Consider the following 21,770-nt stretch of genomic DNA (forward strand, 5'->3'; position numbering starts at 1 on the left):
TTTGAATCCCAGGCCACCCATGGAAACTTGAACCTAGGAAGGCAACTCACCCAACCTCTCCAGGCCTCAATAATCTTAATGGGCATAAAACCTACTTCACAAAGTTGTTGTGAAGCTTAAATTGCAATAAATTAGTAACATACGTGAAATACCTAGACTATTGACTAGCATATCATAGGTGTTCCTTAAGTGTTAGTCTTATACCCAAGTTAATTTGTAACTGGCCTGTTATCTTAGGAGGAGAAATCAGGCACTATAAATGCATCTGTCCCAATGTGTTTGTACTTTTTTCCTTTCTTCTTTTAGTGAACTGTCCTTTTAAAAAGTCTCATCTGGGCTTCCCTGGTGGCACAGTGGTTGAGAGTTCGCCTGCCGATGCAGGGGACACGGGTTCGTGCCCCGGTCCGGGAAGATCCCACATGCCGCAGAGCGGCTGGGCCCGTGAGCCATGGCCGCTGAGCCTGCGCATCCGGGAGCCTGCCCTCCTCAACGGGAGAGACCACAATTGTGAGAGGCCCGCGTACCGCAAAAAAAAAAAAAAAAAAAAAAAGTCTCATCTTTGCTTCAGCCAAACTAAGGGGGAAATGTGAGTTCCCAAACCCCGGCTAGGGGGTCTTAGAACACAGGGGCTCTGTGTTCTAAGTAGCTGTGCTGTAGAGGCCAGGCCAGACACCTAACGAGCAGCTCCGAACTCCTCTCCATCCATCCTCAATGCACACGCCAAAGACAGAGATTCCCTGGTGGTCAGTCTCAGTCGCCTCCTGGTTCTTGCCCACCTCCCCCCAAACCCCCCACACCCGCTAGATAAATATTTATGGCATGAATCGCACTCTCTGGGGGTAACCAGGGCCCTCACCGCCTAGGCTGTTAGGGCTCCTCCCACCCTAATTGGCACTAGTAAACAAACACAATTCCGCTTCACGCGTGGAGAATGCAGAGACCCAAACCCAGGTCCGGGTCACTCTCCTCCCCTGCCTAGCCCGGGGACGGTCCGCCCCCAACCCCAGGGACTGCAGCAGTCGCGCCTGCGCGTGGCCACGCGGACACTCGGGGGGGAGGGGAAGACGATGATGGGGGCGGAGTCAGGCGCGCACGTTGGTGCCACCTACTTACGTCGGGTATAAAGCCCCTCCCGTTAACCAACTATCCCGAGTCCGCGAAGGCAGGCACGCAATAACGAAATGTCGTCGAAGTCAACCATGATTTTGGGTTACTGGGATATTCGCGGGGTGAGTGCCGTCTCAATTGCCAAGCCGCTCGGTCTGGTAGACGGACGCGGAGGTGGCCGGGGGCTCACGGTCAGTGGTCTCCGAGAGAAGGGGTTCTACTCGGGGGCCAAACTTCCTACGCCGCGACGCTTAACGGCCCCAGCCGAGCTCCCGGGCCGCTGAGGCCGACCCCTGCCCCGCCTCTGGACACGCTGGCCTGGGGGAGAGGGGCTGAGGGCAGCAAGCCCAACGTGGTAGGTCTCAGGAGCCGTTTAACTACCCGCTCGGCGGGATGCAGCGTCTGGGCAACCGTGGGCCGGAAGGGGGCGGGGCATTGGCGGGCGTGGATTGGGGGTGCCGTTGGGAGCTGTGCAGATGCTGACGGGGAGCTTTTTTACTCCCCAGCTGGCGCATGCCATCCGCATGCTCCTGGAGTTCACGGAGACAGCCTATGAAGAGAAAAGATACACGTGCGGGGAAGGTAATGCTCCTCTGGGTGGCAGTGCGACGCCGCGATAAGCCGAGCAGGCCCTCCAAATGTCCCTGTCTTCTTCTGCCCTGAGGGTGGCATCACGACGAGGTCGGGTGGGACTTCTGCCCCAGTCACCTGGGAGCTCTCTGCCGTGTCCAGTGTGGGGAGTGATCTGGGGATTCTCTCTCTGCCATAGCCCAACCCTGTCTTAACACTTTATGAGTAATAGTTAAGCTTTGGGGGTCTAGGTATGTGAGGTATTGGAATTAGGGTGTGTCTTTAGATCTTTCCACTCTCCTCAGGTCGGATATTAAGGAGGTTGGATCCCACTTCATTCTCTCTCTTACAGCTCCTGACTATGATAAAAGCCAGTGGCTGGATATGAAATTTAAACTAGACCTGGACTTTCCTAACGTAAGTGGCTTTAGGAGAATAGGGGACAGAAGGGAAGGTCTTCAAGTATATCCTTGCTCCTTTCCTCTCTATTCTAGGGGGATCTAGAATATGGGCTCTTAACCTGGATAGAATAGGTAGAATTCAGGGGTCCTTGAACTTAGATGGAGAAAAAATTACATTTTCATTTCCACTAACTAAAAGTTAACAATTCCTTCTGTTGTGAGTATAGGCAGTCAGTGACCTTGATTATTAGCCATGCCTGTGACTTTGTCACTAGTAGAAAATGGATATTTTTGTATTATATTAATGTGTTGCAGATATTATAAATAAATATTATTTACACTTATCATATTTTGAAAGTATGATAGTTATTACCTCTTGTTATTTAATGCATTCATAGGCACATATTACTCTTACAATTTTGTTCTTTTAATATTATATAAATCGTGTAAATATATGTAATTTGCTTTATGCATTTAAAAACCTTATTCTAAGAAAGGGTCCAGGGCTTCCCAGGTGGCGCAGCGGTTAAGAATCCGCCTGTCAATTCAGGGGACATGGGTTCGAGCCCTGGTCTGGGAAGATCCCACATGCCACGGAGCAACTAAGCCCGTGGGCCACAACTACTGAACCTGTGCTCTAGAGCCCATGTGCCACAACTATCGAAGCCCACACGCCTAGAGCCTGTGCTCCACAACAGAGAAGCCACCACAATGAGAAGCCCACACACTGCAACGAACAGTAGTCCCCGCTAGACACAACTGAGGAAAGCCTGCGTGCAGCAACGAAGACCCAATGCAGCCAAAAATAAATAATTAAGAAAAAAAAAATAGCGTCCATGGCGTGCACATACGCATACACACACACACACACACACACACACACACAGATTAAGCACCCCTGTCTAGAATCAGGTGTGGACTCAGTTACTAACTTTTACTTACTCTCTTCTTTCTCCTGACACAGCATCTTCTCTCTACTGTTCACTTCCCTGCAAGTCTTATCTTTCCCAGGAGAGAGAGGCAGGTAGGCAAGAGAGAGTCGGGTTGTTCATTTGGCCTTTCCTTTTCCTTCCAGCTGCCCTATCTCATGGACGGTAAGAACAAGATCACCCAGAGCAACGCCATCTTGCGCTATATCGCCCGCAAGCACAATATGTGTGAGTGGGGTAGGGCTGGTGAGGTGAGGGCTGCTCACCTGGGGGTGGATAAGGCCAAATGACAGTTTGGCCTACAGGTGGTGAGACTGAAGAAGAAAAGATTCGAGTGGACATGATGGAGAACCAAATAATGGATTTTCGCATGCAACTGATACAACTCTGCTACAACGCTGACCACGTGAGTTTCCTCAGCAGGAAGGCATCAAGAAAAAGGAGCATTGAGGAACCCAAGTGTTATTTCTGCTCCATTCGCATGCAGATGATGACAGCTATTCTCACTTTCCCTTTTACTTCTCTCCCAGGAAAAACTGAAGCCTCAGTACTTGGAACAGCTACCTGGACAACTGAAACAGTTCTCCTTGTTCCTGGGGAAATACTCATGGTTTGCAGGGGAAAAGGTAGGAAGAAAGGAAAAGGAGGGGATCCCTTTCTATCTCTGCAGGTGTTAATGAACTCCCCAGACCTGATGATCTTATCGTTCCTCTAGCTCACCTTTGTGGATTTCCTCACCTATGATGTGTTAGATCAGAACCATATCTTTGAGCCCACGTGCCTGGATGAATTTCCAAATCTGAAGGCTTTCATGCGCCGTTTTGAGGTGATGCTCCCTGCACCTTTCTCTTACAAAAACAGACTCTCCCCGGGCCCCAAGGGACCCCATTGTGGTAGATTCTTGCCCAACACCAGCTTTTGCCTAAAGGGATCAAGGTTGGACACCTCTAAGCCTTTAAGTCTTGGGAAGGCCCTGGCTTCTATACCTTGAAGGCACTGTCTACAAGAAATGGCAGGGGTGAGGGCCTTGGGGGTGGAGTCAGGCAGCATGTGAGTGTTGCTGTTTTGGAATGGGGCTTTGGGCTGGGCTAGAGTCTTTATAAGGTTTGGTGTGCTTTCCCTTCAGGCCTTGGAGAAAATAGCTGCCTACATGCAGTCTGACCGCTTCCTTAAGATGCCCATCAACAACAAGATGGCCCAGTGGGGCAACAAGAGAATATGCTGAGCAGGAGGCATACTTGCACTGCTTGTTTTGTTCCATCCTGTCCCTAGGGGGGCCTGTACTTTCTCTGCTCTTTTCAATAAATAGCACTGCAGTTACTGGTGTCCAGCTGGATGTCTCTTGGGAGTAAAGGCCAAAGGAGAGTAAGGACATGTTATTTCAATCACTGCAACGTTGACATTCCCCCACCCCACACCTGAGTTCAAGGGCTAGAGGTTCTTGCCCAGCCCTTCAGAGTACTAGAAATAAAGGTGAGATTGCACGGCTGTAGATGACAAGTGTATTAAATGAGACTAGAGCCCCTGTGAAGACCTGGTGAAGATAAGTAAAACTGTGTGGTACTATGAACTCAACAGAACTAGCGTTCAGAAACAGACCCTTATATATGTGATAAAGATGATATTTTAAACTGGTAGACTAACCAACATATAGGAGTGGGACAGTTACTTAGCAATTAAAATAATAGACCCTGGGCTTCCCTGGTGGCGCAGTGGTTAAGAATCCGCCTGCCAATGCAGGGGACATGCATCCAAGCCCTGGTCCGGGAAGATCCCACGTTCCGCGGAGCAGCTAAGCCCGTGTGCCACAACTACTGAGCCTGTGCTCTAGAGCCCGTGAGCCACACGCTGCATCTGTTGAAGCCCATGCATTCTAGCGCCTGTGCTCCACAACAAGAGAAGCCACCGCAATGAGAAGCCTGCGCACCACAACAAAGAGTAGCCCCCACTCACCACAACTAGAGAAAGGTCGCGCGCAGCAACGAAGACCCAACACAGCCAAAAATAATAAATAAATAGAAATAAATAAATTTATTAAAAATAATAATAATAGACCCATACTTCATACCATTCACTAAAATTAAGTCATCTGGAGTTTAAGGCCCAGTGTTAAACATAAAGTATTAATGAAAACATATGAATGTTTGGAATCATAGGGTAGGAAACATTTCTCTAAGACATTTTAAAAAGCTATAAAGGGAAAGATTTACAAATTCAACATTATTCCACATAAAAATTTTTTGTGACGAAATGACAAGTGAGATAAAGGACCAGTATAGAGACCATGTAAAGAACTCTCATTAAGGCAACTTGGGATTTTTTGGGGTTTTTTTTTTGCGGTACACGGGCCTCTCACTGTTGTGGCCTCTCCCATTGTGGAGCACAGGCTCCGGACGCGCAGGCTCAGCGGCCATGGCTCACGGGCCTAGCCGCTCCGCGGCATGTGGGATCTTCCCAGACCGGGGCACGAACCCGTGTCCCCTGCATCGGCAGGTGGACTCTCAACCATTGTGCCACCAGGGAAGCCCAGGTTTTTTTTTTTTAATTGAATATAGTTCCCTATGCTATACAGTAAGTCCTTACTGTTTATTTTATATATACTAGTGAGTGTCTGTTAATCCCAAACTCCTAATTTATCCCCTGCCACTGCCTTTCCCCTTTGGTAACCATAAGTTTATTTTCTATGTCTGTGAGTCTGTTTCTGTTTTGTAAATATGTTCATTTGTATATTTTTTAGATTCCACATATAAGTGATATATATGTCTTTGTCTGACTTACTTCACTTCGTATGATAATCTCTAGGTCCATCCATGTTCCTGCAAATGGTATTATTTCATTCTTTTTTATGGCTGAGTAATATTCTATTGTGTCTATATACCACGTCTTCTTTATCCATTCACCTTTCAGTGGACATTTAGGTTGCTTCCATGTCTTAGCTATTGTAAATAGTGCTGCTATGAACATTGGGGTGCATGTATCTTTTTGAATTAGAGTTTTTGTCTTTTCTGGATATATACCCAGGAGTGGGATTGCTGGATCATATGGTAACTTTATTTTTAGTTTTTTGCGGAACCTTCGCACTGTTCTCCATAGAGGCTGCACCAATTTACATTCCCACCTTCAGTGTAGGAGGGTTCCCTCTTCTCCACATCCTCGCCAACATTTATTATTTGTAGACTTTTTGATGATGGCCATTATGACTGGTGTGAAGTGATACCTCATTGTGGAGGCAACTCTTTTTTTTTAAAAAGGACAAAAATCTATGAACAGATGATTTATGGAAATAGAACTATTAATAGCCAAAGAAAGTTTTAAAAATGTTTATAATCCAAGAAACTGCAAATTATACCAGTAAGAGGACCATTTTTCAGATGAACAAACTTAAAGTTTGTGAATGTTGGCAAAGCTTGGGAAATTGATAAGGATTTCTTGCTGGTGAACTTGTGAATTGGTATAGCTACTTTGGAGGACAATTTGTCAATATCTTCTAAAATTCAAATCATATCCTGTGACCCAACAAAGATGACCTTGCTTCCCCAAACCCAGTAAGGTAGAAAGAGTCTCCTGGCAAGAAGGACACTACAGTCCTATGTAATATAATCAAGGAAATGACATCCCATTACTTCTGCTGCAGTTTGTTAGAAGAAATCATAGGTCCTGCCTACACTCAGGGGGAGAGGATTTCACAAGATCGTTGAGTACCAGAAGGTGGAATTATGAGGGCCATTTTAGAGTCTGTTCACCACAGGGAAGAGGCAAGGAAATGGGAAATTGGCCTTGCAGTCCCCTGAGAAAAGAATCCTGGGAAAAAGTGATGACAGAAGAGAGCACCATGGCAATTGTAAAGGAGAGGTTTTAAAAGCATAGGTCCATATTGCACCTGAATTCCAGATAGACTGTAGAAAAATCACATGTTCCAAATTTTTCTAGTCATTATGTTTGTTAGGGAAAATCCATTTAACGGTTATCCAAAACCAAGAAAGCAGGGAAGGTCACTGAGGAACAGACCCATTCCACAGGAGATGTGGCTCCCCCAGGTCCCAACTGCCCCTAACTCTAATTCTAAGACGGACAAGAAGAGAACACTCTCACGGTGGTTCCCTGCAAGGAAAGAAGGGAAGTGGATGCCCTATCATCCCAGAGGCACAGAGATCGCACAAGTGTGAAACTAGTAGACTAGTGATGGGTTTGTGCAAGTAGCGTCAATAAGAACTTTTTAAAACAAAAAACTTGTGATCGCTGACTTGAATTTGGTGGAGGAGGTCCCCAAAAAGTATTAGGGAAATTCATTTGTATTCATTGTTGAGCAACTGGATTAAGGCATTTCCAGTTCAGAAGGAAATAACTTATGTGATTCAAGAAAAATTTGTAGAGTTATTTCATTGATGGGATGGGTGGAGTGAGGGACTCTGATGTGTATGGGCATGGATCTGCCTTTAAAGACAGTTTAAGGGCTTATGAAAACACCTGGACTTGGTACAGAAATTGCATTTTCCTTATCCTTCAGCTGCAGGACTAGGTGGCACAATGAGCCATGTGGATACAAAGGGATTTAAGGAGTTCAGGTGGATGGTAGGGGAGAGGGAAGGAAGTGACATTTAGCCAGTGATTTTGCTAATGTGCAGGCTTGCTCATGTCACTCCCCTACTTGAATATGGCTAATGGCTTCTTAGGCCTCGGGAAAAAGACAATCTCCTCCAGTTTACAAAATTCTTCATAATCTGACCTCTGCTTCCTTTCCAGCTACATCTCTTGGCAGGCGCCCGCCTCTTTCCCTGCCCCGGAGCACTGGGTTCTAGCTTTTCTGAATTCCCTAGACTCTATAGTCAGGCTACCTGGGTTCGGGTCCTGGCTCTGCTACAGTAAACCCTGGCCTCCTGTGTCTCTGTACTTTCTCTGACAAATGAACCCTCCCTCACCGGGACCTTGTAAGGAGTAAGCCAGTGTTCTTAAAACATTTAGAATGGATGGATGCTATATAAATTTGTAAATATAAATTATCCAGAAGCACCATGTTCTCTTTTATCTTAACGCTTTTGGACTTGCTGTGCCCCCTGCCTGGAATGCTTTTGCTCTGGCCAACTAAGCCTGCCTGATGCCTATTCATTGTGTAAGGTAAGCTGAGAAGCCCCTGCCTAGAGGAGCCACAGCTGATAACCCTTGTGGGAAGCATTAGTGATGGTCACCAAAGATTTCTGGTTGTTTTCCTTTTAGGGAAGCTTCATTACCTTCTTGAACTTACGTGTAACATTCTGACTTGCTTTGGCCAATTAAATGCAGTGGAAATTATACACGTTTTCTAGGCAGAAGCTTTAAAAGCCAGTGTGGGAGTGGCCATATCTGCTTCCAACTGCTGTCATGACTGAGAGCAGGTGCCAGGCAGAAGCCTCCATCAGTTTGGGTCTCTGACAGACCATGAAAACCAGGGCCTGTTGACCGCAGTGGATGTGAAGCATAAGCAAGAAATAAATATGCATTAAGCCACTGGGGTTTGGTTTATCCTGCCGGACATTCCTCCACCTCCCCCCAGCTAATTTAAATGTACTGACTTTTAAAATCCCTGTTCCTACAGGATTCAGTGTTCTCCTCCATCAGCACTTTCCACACTGAACTCTAATTGCTGGTTTAAATGTCAGTCTCTGCCGGTAAACTGTACGTTGCCTGAGAACAGGGACTGTGACTTAAGCCAATTTTTTTTTTTAATTTGGAGCTTGTATAGAGCCTGACACAAAGTAGACGCAACGATGCATTGATTCCCTTCCTTCTAATGAGAATGGAAGGAGAAAAGAAGAGTTTGCTTCAGAAAAGTGCTTCATGCTCTCAAGGAACTTTAAAAATTTCTCTCTGTTCTGGTTGGGAGACAACACAACACGAAATGCCCTGTTCTTGAAGCAGATGGCCGAAGTGCTTGGAATCAGCATAGAAGTTCAGGTTCAGGGAGGTCCCGGGGATCAGCAAAGAACTCTGAGTCTGGAGGGTGGGTGATGAGATTTCGTGGTCTGGCATGCTCCTTGCTTAGGCCAAATTGTAATGAAACATTGCTGAGGACCAACAGGCATGAGCTCTTAGTGTTTTTGGGGGGTTTTCAATAGAAATAACTATAGGTGCTTCACACGTGAGATTTAAATCCAGAAGAAAAGATTATATAGATGTGAGTATGTTTGAATTTCAAATGAATAGGTGCTGCGGTGCAGAGGACACATGAAGACCCAGGGCCAACCTGAGGTTACTGTCATTAGAGCGGGTATTTACAGTGGTGGCGAGGGGTGGGAATAGGATAAACAGGATAATGTTCATGCTGTGTGAGAAGTTGGAGGGAAAATGAGAGATTATCTTTTGTGGTGTAATGTTTCCAACTGTATTAACAGATTTTTTTTTTTGAACTGTGACTGAAAGCATATCTGCTTCCTTCCAAAATTATGTTTAAAATGGGGAGAAAAGTAGAAGAATGTAGGAAATGCAGAATGGCTGTTGGGCCTTTTAGACAGGACTATGCTTTTTCAGGGGGTGTGGCTACCCCACCAAGGAGAGTCTAGGAAAAGCCAGATCTGATTAAATAGGAATAGGACAATGGGCATGTTCTGGAATCCACCAGGACTGGACGCTCTTCTTTGCTTCCAAGTCTTGAGTTACCACGTAGAGCAGGCTGGTCTCTGTGTCTGTTATCAATCAGGTGGTAGACTAATAAAGTGGGACGATCATGAACCTGGAAGTGGGGTCACCAGAGGGATGGACACAAGAGCTGATCCAGGGAGTAATTTTAGTTTGCAGGTATCAATGTTTAGTATAAAAGCCTTATTATGCAGCATCTCTTTGGAATCCTCTCACCAAAGAAGAACGTCCTATAAGCATTGTAGATAAATGCAAAACAGCTTATCTGCAAATCTGAGTGCAGGCTGTTTTAAGTTATAGAGCTCGCTTAATTTTCCCTGTTTTACACCTCCCATTCCCTTACTATTTCATATGGGATGAACTGGAAGTCACTGACATTATGCTTTAGTCTGTCATTTTCAAAATATCAGTCTGAATGTCACCCCGAGATGCCAAACTTGGAACTGGATGCAGTAGTTGATGACACTTTGGGTGGTTCCTGTTTTGGGTGAAAGAGGGTACACGTGTTTTTGTTTGTACAGGGATGGTTGCATGAGTGTCTTGTGGTGGCTGTAGGGATGATTGTTTGGAAATGCACGTGTGGAAAAGGTTATGTTTCTGTTAGGCATCTATCCTCTGCATCTTTTAAACATCATTCTTATAGGTGGGGAATTTCTCACATTATAGGTCCCACCTCCCCGAGGTAAAAGATTGCTAGTTGACACTTGATATCCCATCTCCCCATCTTCTGTTGTCACAGAATCTCCACTTCTGCTGGGCATGTTACTTCCCAGGAAGACATCATTTCCAAAATGATTAAGTTCTAGCCAATGAGATATAAATAGAAATGTTATATGTTACTATCAGGAAGTTTCTTTAAGAGGGAAAGAGCAAGCCCCATTCCTCTTTCTCCCTCCTGCTGTCGGGAACACAGATGTGACAGGGCTTTAGCAGCCGTTTTGTGTCTATGAGGTGACATAGAGAATGGAAAACACCTGCTGAGGATGATGACGCATAAAGTTAAGAAACTAAGTCATTAAACCTACTATGAAGCCAACATTCTCAGTGCTTAACTATCTACCTCCAGATCTTCTTTCACATGAGAAATAAACTTCTGTCCTATTTAAGCCACTGTTATTATTTAGTTATATACAGCAGAACTTAAAACCCTAACTAATTCACTTGCTCTTCCAGCCTCCCTTGTGGCTGAGGCATGGGCCTGTGACCCAGGCTCTGTTAACTACACACGGTGGTACAGGACCTCAGTTCCAAAGAGGCAGGCCCTGAGAATTTATCTGGCATGGGTAGTGGTGGAGGGATCAGGATTTTGGAGGCAACAGTGGTGACACATTCGCCTCCAGTGCCACATGTCAGGGTTAGGAGTCCCAGTGTCTGTGCCCAGCAGTGGCTGTGGGGTTGTCTCTAGGACAGTCCCACTTGTGGTTAGGCACACTTCCTAGCTACCCAGCTTCCAATGCCAACTCCTTGGCCCTCCCAGGGATTCAGTGAGCTACCTGATACCTCTAAAAAATTATTTTCCTGTTTCAGCAAGAAGGAACACTAAAGGATATGCCACTCCCCTTAGGTCTATCTGAAGATAAACATCTTATCTTTAATACCTTAGTCTCTATCCTACCTGCTTGAAACCACTGGCTTAAACCCAAGGTTTCTGCTTGAGTTTAACCTTTAATCCTCAGTCTCCTGGGTGTGGGAGAGACTGCAGCTGTCCACCAAATCTATTCTTCTGTTGAAATATGTGTCTACCCTTGTGACTAGGTAAAGCCACACAACTGATCACAAATGGAATGTGATCACTTGTGATGTTTGCAACTTCTGCCTCACTTGTATAATGGGAAGTTGCTCCTTGGGTTTGCTCTGTTTTCTTTCCCATACTCATGATAGAGCTGCAACCAAGGAAATGAGGAAGCAGCCTTACGAATGGCAGAGCCACAGGATGGAAGGAGCCTGAGTTCCTGAATAACTTCATGGAGCAAAACTGCCTCAACAGCCTGGACTATTCCCCATGGGACACGAAGGAAGACTAAACTTCCATTTTCTGTAGGCCGCTGGCTTGGGATCGCTATCAGCTTCATCTTTCTCTGCTGATACAATGATAATGGAGGAATACTAGGCATGGAACTTGTAATTAACAGCAGGTAATTACAGGTCAATGGAGGAGACCCCAATGCAGGTAGCCATGTTCTCAGAATGTGTCTTGTTTTCTCATTCTAGAGGGAAAGGTGCACATTGAATGGTGTAGGAGCACTGCCATGAGGTGCCAAAGAATCCCAAGTCTTAAGAACTCTGCCAGATCCCAACCACCAGAAAATTCATCTTTTTTGGTTGCCTCAGTTTGAAGTACATACATTCTACTGCTTCTACCCCAGACTTTAAAATGTATGTCTTTACCTTTTATAATTTTGACCACAATGATTAGAAAAACTTCATTTGCAACTGACTTCATCATCACGTATTCCTTCTTTTCTTAAGGATTGAGTTATTTTGCTCCTTTTTTCCTTGATAATCACCTTTTACATTTCAAATCTAAGATTTAAGCTTTAATGTAGCTATGTCCTTTTAACTTGAGCCTCCAAATCATGAGTAGGGAAACTAAGGCCACCTGTTTTTGAAGTTCTGTTGGAATACAGCTCCATCCATTCATTTATGTATTGTCTATGGCTGCTAAGGGGACCAATTGTCACAGAGACCATATGGCCCGCAAAGCCAAAAACATTTACTGACTTATCTTACCAGTTTCATTAACTTTTAGCTCTACTAGACTTTATTTTCTTCATGTCAGATTTATTTTTGATCTGGGCATTTTTTCCCGCTCTCTCATGTCTTTTTTAAAAATTGAAGTATAGTTGATTTATGGTGTTGTGTTAGTTTCAGGTGTACAGCAAAGTGATTCAATTATACACAAACACACATTCTTTTTTTTCAATTCTTTTCCATTATAGGTTATAAAAAGATATTGAATATAGTTCCCTGTGCTATACAGTAGGTCCTTGTTGTTTATCTATTTTATATACGTAGTGTGTATCTGTTAATCCCAAACTCCCTAATTTATCCCTCCCTGCCCCCACCCTTACCCCTTTGGTAACCATAAGTTTGTTTTCTATGCCTGCGTATCTGTTTCTCTTTTGTAAATAAGTTCGTTTGTATCATTTTTTAGATTCCACATATAAGTGATATGTGGTATTTATCTTTCCCTGTCTTACTTCACTTAGTATGATAATCTCTAGGTCCATCCACGTTGCTGAAAATGACATTATTTCCTATTTTATGGCTCAGTAATATTCCAGTGTGTGTGTGTGTGTGTGTGTGTGTGTGTGTGTGTGTGTGTGAGACATCTTCTTTATCCATTCATCTGTTGGTGGACATTTAAGTTGATTTCATATCTTGGCTGTTGTAAATAGTGCTGCTATGAATATTGGGGTGCATGTATCTTTTCGAATTAGAGCTTTCATCTTTTCTGGATATATGCCCAGGAGTGGGATTGCTGGATCATATGATAGCTCTATTTTTAGTTTTTTAAGGAACCTGCATACCGTTCTCCATAGAGGCTGCACCAATTTACATTCACAACAACAGTGTAGGAGGGTTTCCTTCTCTCCACACCCTCTCAAGCACTTAATATTTGTAGATTTTTTTGATAGTGGGCATTCTGACTGGTGTGAGATGATACCTTATTGCAGTTTTGATTTCCATTTCTCTAATAATTAGTGATGTTGAACATTTTTTCATGTGCCTATTGGCCATCTGTATGTCTTCTTTGGAGAAATATCTACTTAGGTCTTCTGCCCATTTTTTGATGGGGTTGTTTGTTTTTTTACATTGAGCTGTATGAGCTATTTGTATATTTTGGAAATTAATCCCTTGTCAGTCTCATCATTTGCAAATATTTTCTCCCCTCTCATAGGTTGTCTTTTTGTTTTGTTTATGGTTTCCTCTGCTGTGCAAAAGCTTTTAAGTTTAATTAGGTCCCATTTGTTTATTTTTTCTTTTGTTTCTTTTACTCTAGGAGATGGATCCAAAAAGTATTGCTGCAATTTATGTCAAAAAGTGTTCTGCCTGTGTTTTCTTCTAAGAGTTTTATAATATCTGGTTTTGTATTTATGTCTTTAATCCATTTTGAGTTTATTTTTATATATAGTGTTAGAGAATGTTCTAATTTTATGCTTTTACGTGGAGCTGTCCAGTTTTCCCAGCACCACTTATTGAAGAGACTGTCTTTTCTCCTTTGTATATTCTTGCCTCCTTTGTCATAGATTAATTGACCATAAGTGGTTTATTTCTGGGCTCTCTGTCCTGTTCCATTGATCTGTATTTCTGTTTTTGTGCCGGTACCACACTGTTTTGATTACTGTAGCTTTGTAGTATAATCTGAAGTCAGGGAGCCTGATTCCTCCAGCTCCATTCTTCTTTCTCAATATTGTTTTGGCTTTTTGGGGTCTTTTGTGTTTCCATACCAATTTAAAATTTTTTTGTTCCAGTTCTGTGTAACGTGCCCTTGATTATTTGATAGGGATTGCATTGAATCTGTAGATTGCCATGGGTAGTATGATCATTTTAACAGTATTGATTCTTCCAATCCAAGAACATGGCATATCTTTCCATCCATTTGTGTCATCTTCAATTTCTTTCATCAGTGTCTTATAGTTTTTGGAGTCCAGGTCTTTTGCCTCCTTAGGCAGGTTTATTCCTAGGTATTTTATTCTCTTCTATGTGATGGTAAGTGAGATTGTTTCCTTAATTTCTCTTTCTGATTGTTGTTAGTGTATAGAAATGCAAGCAATTTCTGTGTATGAATTTTGTATCCTGCAACTTTACCAAATTCATTGATGAGCCCTACTAGCTTTCTGGTGGTGTCTTTAGGATTTTCTATGTATAGTATCATGTAATCTGCAAACAGTGAAAGTTTTACTACCTTTCCAATCTGGATTCCTTTTATTTCTTTTTCTTGTCTGATTGCTGTGGTTAGGACTTCCAAAACTATGTTGAATAAAAGTGGCGAGAGTGGGCATCCTTGTCTTGTTCCTGATCTTAGAGGGCATGCTTTCAGCTTTTCATCAGTGAGTATGATGTTAGCTGTGGGTTTGTCATATATGGCCTTTATTATGTTGGGGTATGTTCCCTCTGTGCCCACTTTCTGGAGAATTTTTACCATAAATGGATGTTGAATTTTATCAAAAGCTTTTTCTTCATCTGTTGAGATGGTCATATGGCCTTCAGTTTGTTAATGTGGTGTATCACATTAATTGATTTGCAGATATTGAAAAATCCTTGTATCCCTGGGGTAAATCCTACTTTTTCATGGTGTGTGACCCTTTTAATGTATTATTGGATTCAGATTGATAGTGTTTTATTGAGAATTTTTGCATCTATGTTCATCAGTGATATTAGCCTGTTATTTTCTTCTTTTGTGATTTTTTGGTTTTGGCATCAGGGTGATGGTGGCCTCATAGAAAGAGTTCAGAAGTGTTCCTTCCTCTGCAATTTTTTGGAATAGTTTCAGAAGGATAGGTGTTAAGTCTTCTATAAATGTTTAGTAGAAAAAAACCCCTGCATTTTACTCTCCTCCCCTCACAATTACTGTTTTCAATATCATATATTTTACATCTAATTGTTTTGTGTATCTCTTAACTGCTTATTTTGGATACAAATGATTTTATTATTTTTGTCTTTAACCTCCCTACTAGCCTTGTGTGTGGATGATTTCCTACCTTTACTGTATGTTTGCCTTTATCAGTGAGCTTTTTCACTTCATAATTTTCATGTTTCTATTTGTGGCCTTTCTTTTTTCACCTAGAGAAGTTTCCTTTAATAATTGTTGTAAAGCTGGTTTGGTGGTGCTGAATTCTTTTAGCTTTTGCTTGTCTTAAAGCTTTTTATTTCTCCATCAAATCTGAACAAGAGCCTTGCTGGGTAGAGTATTTTTGGTTGTAGGTTTTTCCCTTTCATCAGTTTAAATATATCATTCTACTCCCTCTGGCCTGCAGAGTTTCTGCTGAAAAATCAGCTGATAGGCTTATGGGAGTTCCCTTGCATGTTATCTGTTAGTTTTACTCTTGCTGCTTTTAATATTCCCTCTTTATCTTTAATTTTTGTCATTTTGATTACAGTGTGTCTTGGCGTGTTTGTCTTTGGCTTAATCCTGTATGGGACTCCCTGTGCTTCCTGGACTTGGGTGAATGTTTCCTTTCCCAGGTTAGAGAAGTTTTCAGCTATTATCTCTTCAAATATTTTCTCAGGTCCTTTCTCTCTCTCTCTTCTCCTTCTGGGTCCCCTATAATGCACATATTAGTGTGCTTGATGTTGTCCCAGAGGTCTCTTAAACTGTCCTCATTTCCTTTCTTTCTTTTTTTGTGTTCAGTGGCAGTGATTTACACTACTCCGTCTTCCAGCTCACTGATCCATTCTTCTGTATCATTTAGACTACTGTTGATTCCTTCTAGTGTATTTTTCATTTCAGTTATGGTATTCTTCGTCTCTGTTTGGTTGTCCTTTATATTTTCTAACTCTTTGTTAACAAATTCTAACTTCTCACTCTGTACATCCATTCTCCTCCTGGAGAGAAGGATATCTTTACTTAGTTCTTCTGAGGTTTTATCTCATTCTTCCATCTGTAACATATCCCTGTGTCACCTCATTTTGTCTAAGTTGCTCTTTGTATTTTTATGTATGTGGTAGGTTAGTTACATTTCTCAAACTTGGAGAAGTGGCCTTCTGCAGGAGATGTCCTGTGCATCCCAGCAGTGCACTCCCCTCTCATCATCCAAGCTATATGCTCTAGGGGTTCCCCCTAAGAGGGCTGCATGGGTCCTTTTGTTGTGTCAGGCTATGTGGGTGGTCTGGTAAGCTTGCTTGTTGCCAGGTCCTGCCTTATGCAGATGCTCCAACTGCAGTTTAGCAGAGCCTGGCCATGAGGCAGCTGGTTACAGAAGCCTAGGGGCCAAGGAGCTAGTGCTGTCTCACTGGTTGGTAGAGCCAAGTTTCTGAAGACTCCAGGGCTGTTGCCAGATCCTGGGGTTAGTGCCATACTACTGGCAGGCAGAGCTGGTTCCTGGAGTCTGCCTGCAGGGCCCAGGGGTCCAAGACCTCATTTCAGATCATTGGGGTGGAGGTGGGAGCAGTTCCTGATACAGTTGGGTATGGGGTCCAGAGTGTCCTGAAGGTTGCATTGGCTGGCTAGTGGGCAGGGCCAGGGCCCAGCTGGTCCCAAGGTAGGGTATGGGCTGCTATTGGTGGACTCTGTGTGCAGGATGCAAGATCATAGTTTTCTTGATTCTGGTGTCTACCCCCTGATAGATGGAGCTGGTCTAGAGGCTAGTGCAGACTTCCTGGCAGGAAGGGCTGGTGCCTGCCCACTGGTGGATGGAGCTGAGTCTTGGCCTTCTGCTGGGCAGGGCCACGTCTAGGGGTGTGTCTAGAGGTGGCTATGGGTTCAGGAGTCTTTAGGAAGCCTGTCTGCTGATGGACGGAACACTGCCCTTGCTTAGTTAGTTGTTTGGACTGAGGCATCCCAGCACTGGTGCCTACAGGCTGTTGGTGGGGGGCCAGGGCTTGGTACTACTGAGCTAAGATGGCAGCAACCAACAGGAGTGTTTACTTTGGTTGAACGTTCCTAAATATGTCTGCCACTAGTATCTGTGTCCCCAGGGTAAGCCACAGCCACCCCTCACCTCTCCAGGAGGCTCTGCAAGACCAGCAGGTAGGTCTGACTCAGGATCCTATCAAATTACTGCATTTGCTCTGGATCCCAGTATGTGTGATATTTTGTGTGCACCCTTTAATTCTTCTAGGTCTTTGTTAAGACATTTCTTGCAGCTTCTCGATCCTTGCCTCCATTCTTTTTCTGAGATCCTGGATCATCTTCACTATCATTATTCTGAATTCTTTTTCCAGAAGGTTGCCTATCTCTACTTCACTTAGTTGTTTTTCTGGGGTTTTATCTTGTTCCTTCATCTGGGACATATTCCTCTGCCATTTCATTTTGTCTAACTTTGCGTGATTGTGGTTTCCATTCCACAGGCTGCAGGACTGTAGTTCTTCTTGCTTCTGCTCTGTATTTCTTTCTTGAGATTCCTTTCAAAAGAGGTGAAATTTTCACACCCTGTGTCACCTTTCACTGTTTCTCAGAGATCACCGAGGTCTCTGTTCACCCTCTTATCAGCTTCCTTGGTTCTGACAGGCTCAGGCCTTTCTTGTCTTTCTGTGGTGTTGAGAAAACACAGGGGGCAGCAGGGCTGAAAGATGAAGGGCAGCTCTGGTCTCTGCTGAGTAGGGACGGCCGACCAGAAGGAGATCACAGCAGCAACTTTACCTGCTGCCAATCAGCCTTTTGCCTGATCCACATGCCCAGTTTCTCCAGCCACATGATGGTCAGGATCCAGGGGTAAGCCAAGAACTTCTTGTTGTGCAGCTGAGCCCCTTGACACAGCACAGACCACCTCCTAACTGTGCCCCTTGTTCTGGTCTAAGGGTGTTTGGTGCCTGTGATAGTGCAGGTCCCGAACTCTTTAGTTGGCTGAGGCCAGCACTTCAGGGGGGGTCCCTCCAGTTCATGTGCACCCTTTAAGAGTGAAATCTCTTTCCCCCTTCAGTTAATCCCCACTGGCCTTCAAAGCCAGGTGCTCTGGGGGCTCATCTTCCCAGTGCTGAACCCCCAGACTGGGGAGCCTGATGCAGGGCTCAGAACTCTCACTCATGGTTTGCAAGCAGTTCCCTGACCCCAGCTACAGAGCCATGCCACAGCTCTGGGGACCTCACACACCTCAGCTAGGTGAGCTAGAGCTCAAAGTGTCTACCACTGTGTCACATTTTAGGATCTTTATTAACTATTTAATAATGCCATACATTTGTATAAGGTTAGACTGTTTGTTTGAAAACATCTGTTCACATTCCATATTTCAATAAAATTGTATTGGTATTGGTAGAAAAAAAAAGGGTCATCCACATAGAGGGTATGGGATTTCATTATATCGGGAGTCCTCCCCTCTTACCCATCTTGTTGTGGTTCCTTCTTTGTGTCTTTTAGTTATAGAAGATCTTTTCTGGTAGGTCCCAGTCTTTTTGATTGATGGGTTCTTCTGCAGAGAGTTGTGATTTTGGTGTGCTCATGAGAGAGGGTGAACTCAGAGTCTTACTACTCCACCATCTTGGCTGCTCTCCGTTACTGGACTTTGTTTTAGCATACCACTTTTATCTTTAATCACTTAATTCTTAAAGACCTTTAACATTATTTTTACTGCTGTTTATGTAATAACTGCAAGAAATGGTCATCTGGACAAATGTTCAACAGGATACCTCTCTAAAGCTACTCCCTGTTTTGAGCTAAGACTTGAGGCCGTGCCTTAAGATGGCCCAACTCCACTATCCAGCCACTGTTTGAGGAACCTGCTAATAAGATGGTACTCTAAAGAGCCCTACACTTTGCAGGTATCCTGACATAAAATGGCCACACGACCTCTTGACTGCACAGAGTGGCTACACTTGATCCAGCCCACTAGGCCTGCCCATTTCAGATCAGGATATCCAAGGGGCAGCTACAGCCTACTAAATGCTTAAGCTAGAGAGAGCTAATGGCTTTCCCCCAGACCTGTAGATTTTAAACCTTCTGAAATGTATTCTTTATCTCAGATGGCTGAGATAACTATATCCAAGGCTCTAAATCCATATAATGGCTGTAGAGTTCGCCAGGGCTTTAACTAGAGATAATTCTTTCAAATTTCCAAATTTCATTACATGTTTATTGTGCACCAGGCAGTATGATCGATATAAGAAGTATAAAGTCAAATAAGACATGGATTCTTTCCTCAATGACTTTATGGTTGAGTTGGAGAGCAAAACAAGTAAAACAACAATTATAATACAGTGGGGGTATGTTTTATTGAGATCTAAGAACACAGATGAAGGGTATCTAAAGCAGGGAAAGCCTCCAGGAAAGGGTGACAGAAGGTAGGCCACCAGGATCCCACACTATCAGTAGACTACTCAAACCCCTTCCCCAGCACACCCAAGAGCCCCCTGAACCATGACACAGAGTACCACAAGCTGACAGGAGGCTTCCCATGAATGCTGAATTAAGGAGGGAACCAGGCACAGAAGGGCCCCCCTTCTGTAAAGACCCCATGCTAAAGAACAGAGGTACATGAAGTAGAAATAGAAAGGAGCAAGCAATAGTATAATACCACCTGTTCCCAACCCCCCGCCACACACACACATGCATGCCCATCCACGGAGCCTCTGCAGTGGACAACAGAAGGAAAAATGGACACCCACACACACCCAACAGTCAGTCGTGACTCCAGGAAGCCAGGAGGGAATAAGACAAGACACAGCAGGTATCATTAAGGCTTTACTGGGGATCAGACAGGGCTGGGCAGGAACCATACTGGGAGGCAGGGCCTGCACCTGCACACCAGGCCAATTCTGATCTTCAGGGCAGTGCTGGGAGCTCAGAGCAGAGCTCTGTGGGCCAGGGGTCTGGTCGGGCTCCTCACAGCAGAAGCAACCATGGAAGGGAAGGATAGTCTAGTTGGCTTTAGTGCAGGAGGGATAATGTGGGGTGGGGGAGGAACTTCGCTGAAGAAAAGTGGGGAACTGAATAAAGGATGGATGAAAAGGGGGTTGGGAGGGAGATAAAGGGGGCCAAGACGGCATCTAGAGTGAAAAGAAGGAGAAAGAAAAAGACAGACGGTTCTGTGCACAGGGAGGTCCACCTGGTCTCCAGGACAATGGCTCCTCACTCCCGTCTCCTGGTTACAGGGCAGTATTTGTTGCCCCACATGGCAGTCTTTAGAAACAGAGGGCCTGGGAGGAAGCAACTGGACTTCATGTAGGCAGAGATCTTCTTCAAGCCCTGAGGGTGGGAAAAAGAAGGCCAGGCCTCAGGTCTGCTGCCCCACTGGGGCTCATGCAGCTCTCCCCAAGTTTGGTACCCTGGTACAGCCCTTCCATGTGGGGTCAAATGTTGGGGCAATAGACAGTCTTTTGGGATGCTCAGCTCTGGAAAGCTGACTCTTCCAATTTCCTGTAATTCATTTGATTTCTTAATAAGACTTATCACATATGGAGACTCCACCCTGTATAAGGTGCTGTATATCCACTAGAGATGATAATATAGGTTTAGAATCTCTACACAACTACCTGACAAGATAGGTTCTACTGTCACCATTTATCAGAAGGGAAACTGAGGCACACAGAGGATAAGCACCTCCCTCCTGGTCACACAGCTCATAAGTAATATGTCTAGAATGCAGCCTGGCTCGCTCTCACTCTCCATTCTGAGCTCTTTCTGCTGCACTCCCTTCCTCGCAGTGGAAAACAAAAAGAACAAGGTTCATTCATCATCCACTTATACAAAGAGTTAAGTCACCACTCAGGGCAGTTGCTCACCAACTGTGCCTGGAGGGGTATTCAGGATGGAAAAAAAACAAGATGAAACATTCTGTATTTCGGATACCTGGCTGCTAGATAGTTAAGATGCATAACTAAGGAAAAACTCCAGTCACCTCAGATGTGTGCACCTTTCCATCCACAGAAAAGCACTAAAATCACTAACTTGAGATACCTGTTTTTTGGTGATTAGCAGTGATCTTTTACCAAGACTTAGAGTTGATTATTCTTATTTCCCAAACCTCCTCCCCTACTTCTTGAGAGCAGTTCCTCAGAGCTATCTGAGAGGCTGTCTCCCGGGATATAGTCCTCAGTAAGTTCCCCAAAAAAAGGGAAACCCACTGCTCTTACGTTGTGTGGGTTTTACTTTCCAGTGGACAGTTTTAGTGGCCACAAAGGGGCCCAGAGGAGACTTCTTCCCCTCACCGGAACTTTACAAGGATCTGGAGCCTTGGTACCAGCAAGGCCCCTTGTGCCGGTCCACCTCTCTACATGTCCATACGAATTTGGGTGAGTCTCTCCTGATCTCAGTTTTACCATCTTGGCTGACAATCCTGAGTTTTATTCAGTGGCAGATGAAAAAGGTACCTGACTTCTCAGTTCAGAGATACTGAGAAAGTACCCAGTCGAGAGCCACTGGGAAGGTTCAGGCTGGGTGAGTAGGTAAGGGGCTGGTTGGCATCTTTCCTTGAATTGACTGCTTTAACGGAATTAGTTGGAATATAGTGTAGATACCATATAAGAGCTCTTAACTCCAAAGATAAGGGACAGA

General features: G+C 44.3%; 1 protein-coding gene and 1 pseudogene across 1 annotated transcript; one reads left to right on the plus strand and one right to left on the minus strand.

Annotated features, from left to right (window-relative positions):
* The window catches only part of LOC115859700 (glutathione S-transferase Mu 1-like), a 41,789-nt pseudogene that overhangs the window by 5,879 nt on the left and 14,140 nt on the right, over nt 1–21,770 (minus strand).
* LOC115859701 (glutathione S-transferase Mu 3) lies at nt 1,103–4,318 on the plus strand. Its single transcript, XM_030868945.2, has 8 exons — nt 1,103–1,229; nt 1,614–1,689; nt 2,030–2,094; nt 3,154–3,235; nt 3,313–3,413; nt 3,538–3,633; nt 3,723–3,833; nt 4,134–4,318. Exons 1-8 carry the CDS (start codon nt 1,182–1,184, stop codon nt 4,230–4,232), a joined length of 678 nt encoding a protein of 225 aa, XP_030724805.1. The 5' UTR covers nt 1,103–1,181; the 3' UTR covers nt 4,233–4,318.

This window comes from Globicephala melas, chromosome 1, assembly GCF_963455315.2.
Source record: "Globicephala melas chromosome 1, mGloMel1.2, whole genome shotgun sequence".
Taxonomy (NCBI): Eukaryota; Metazoa; Chordata; class Mammalia; order Artiodactyla; family Delphinidae; genus Globicephala; species Globicephala melas.

Bases quoted from the DNA above. Each gene is read 5' to 3' on its own strand.
- LOC115859701 (XM_030868945.2), top strand. From the start codon at position 1,182: ATGTCGTCGAAGTCAACCATGATTTTGGGTTACTGGGATATTCGCGGG. The intron at 2,095-3,153 runs GTAAGTGGCTTT...TTTTCCTTCCAG, and splicing joins TAGACCTGGACTTTCCTAAC to CTGCCCTATCTCATGGACGG. The intron at 3,834-4,133 runs GTGATGCTCCCT...CTTTCCCTTCAG, and splicing joins CTTTCATGCGCCGTTTTGAG to GCCTTGGAGAAAATAGCTGC.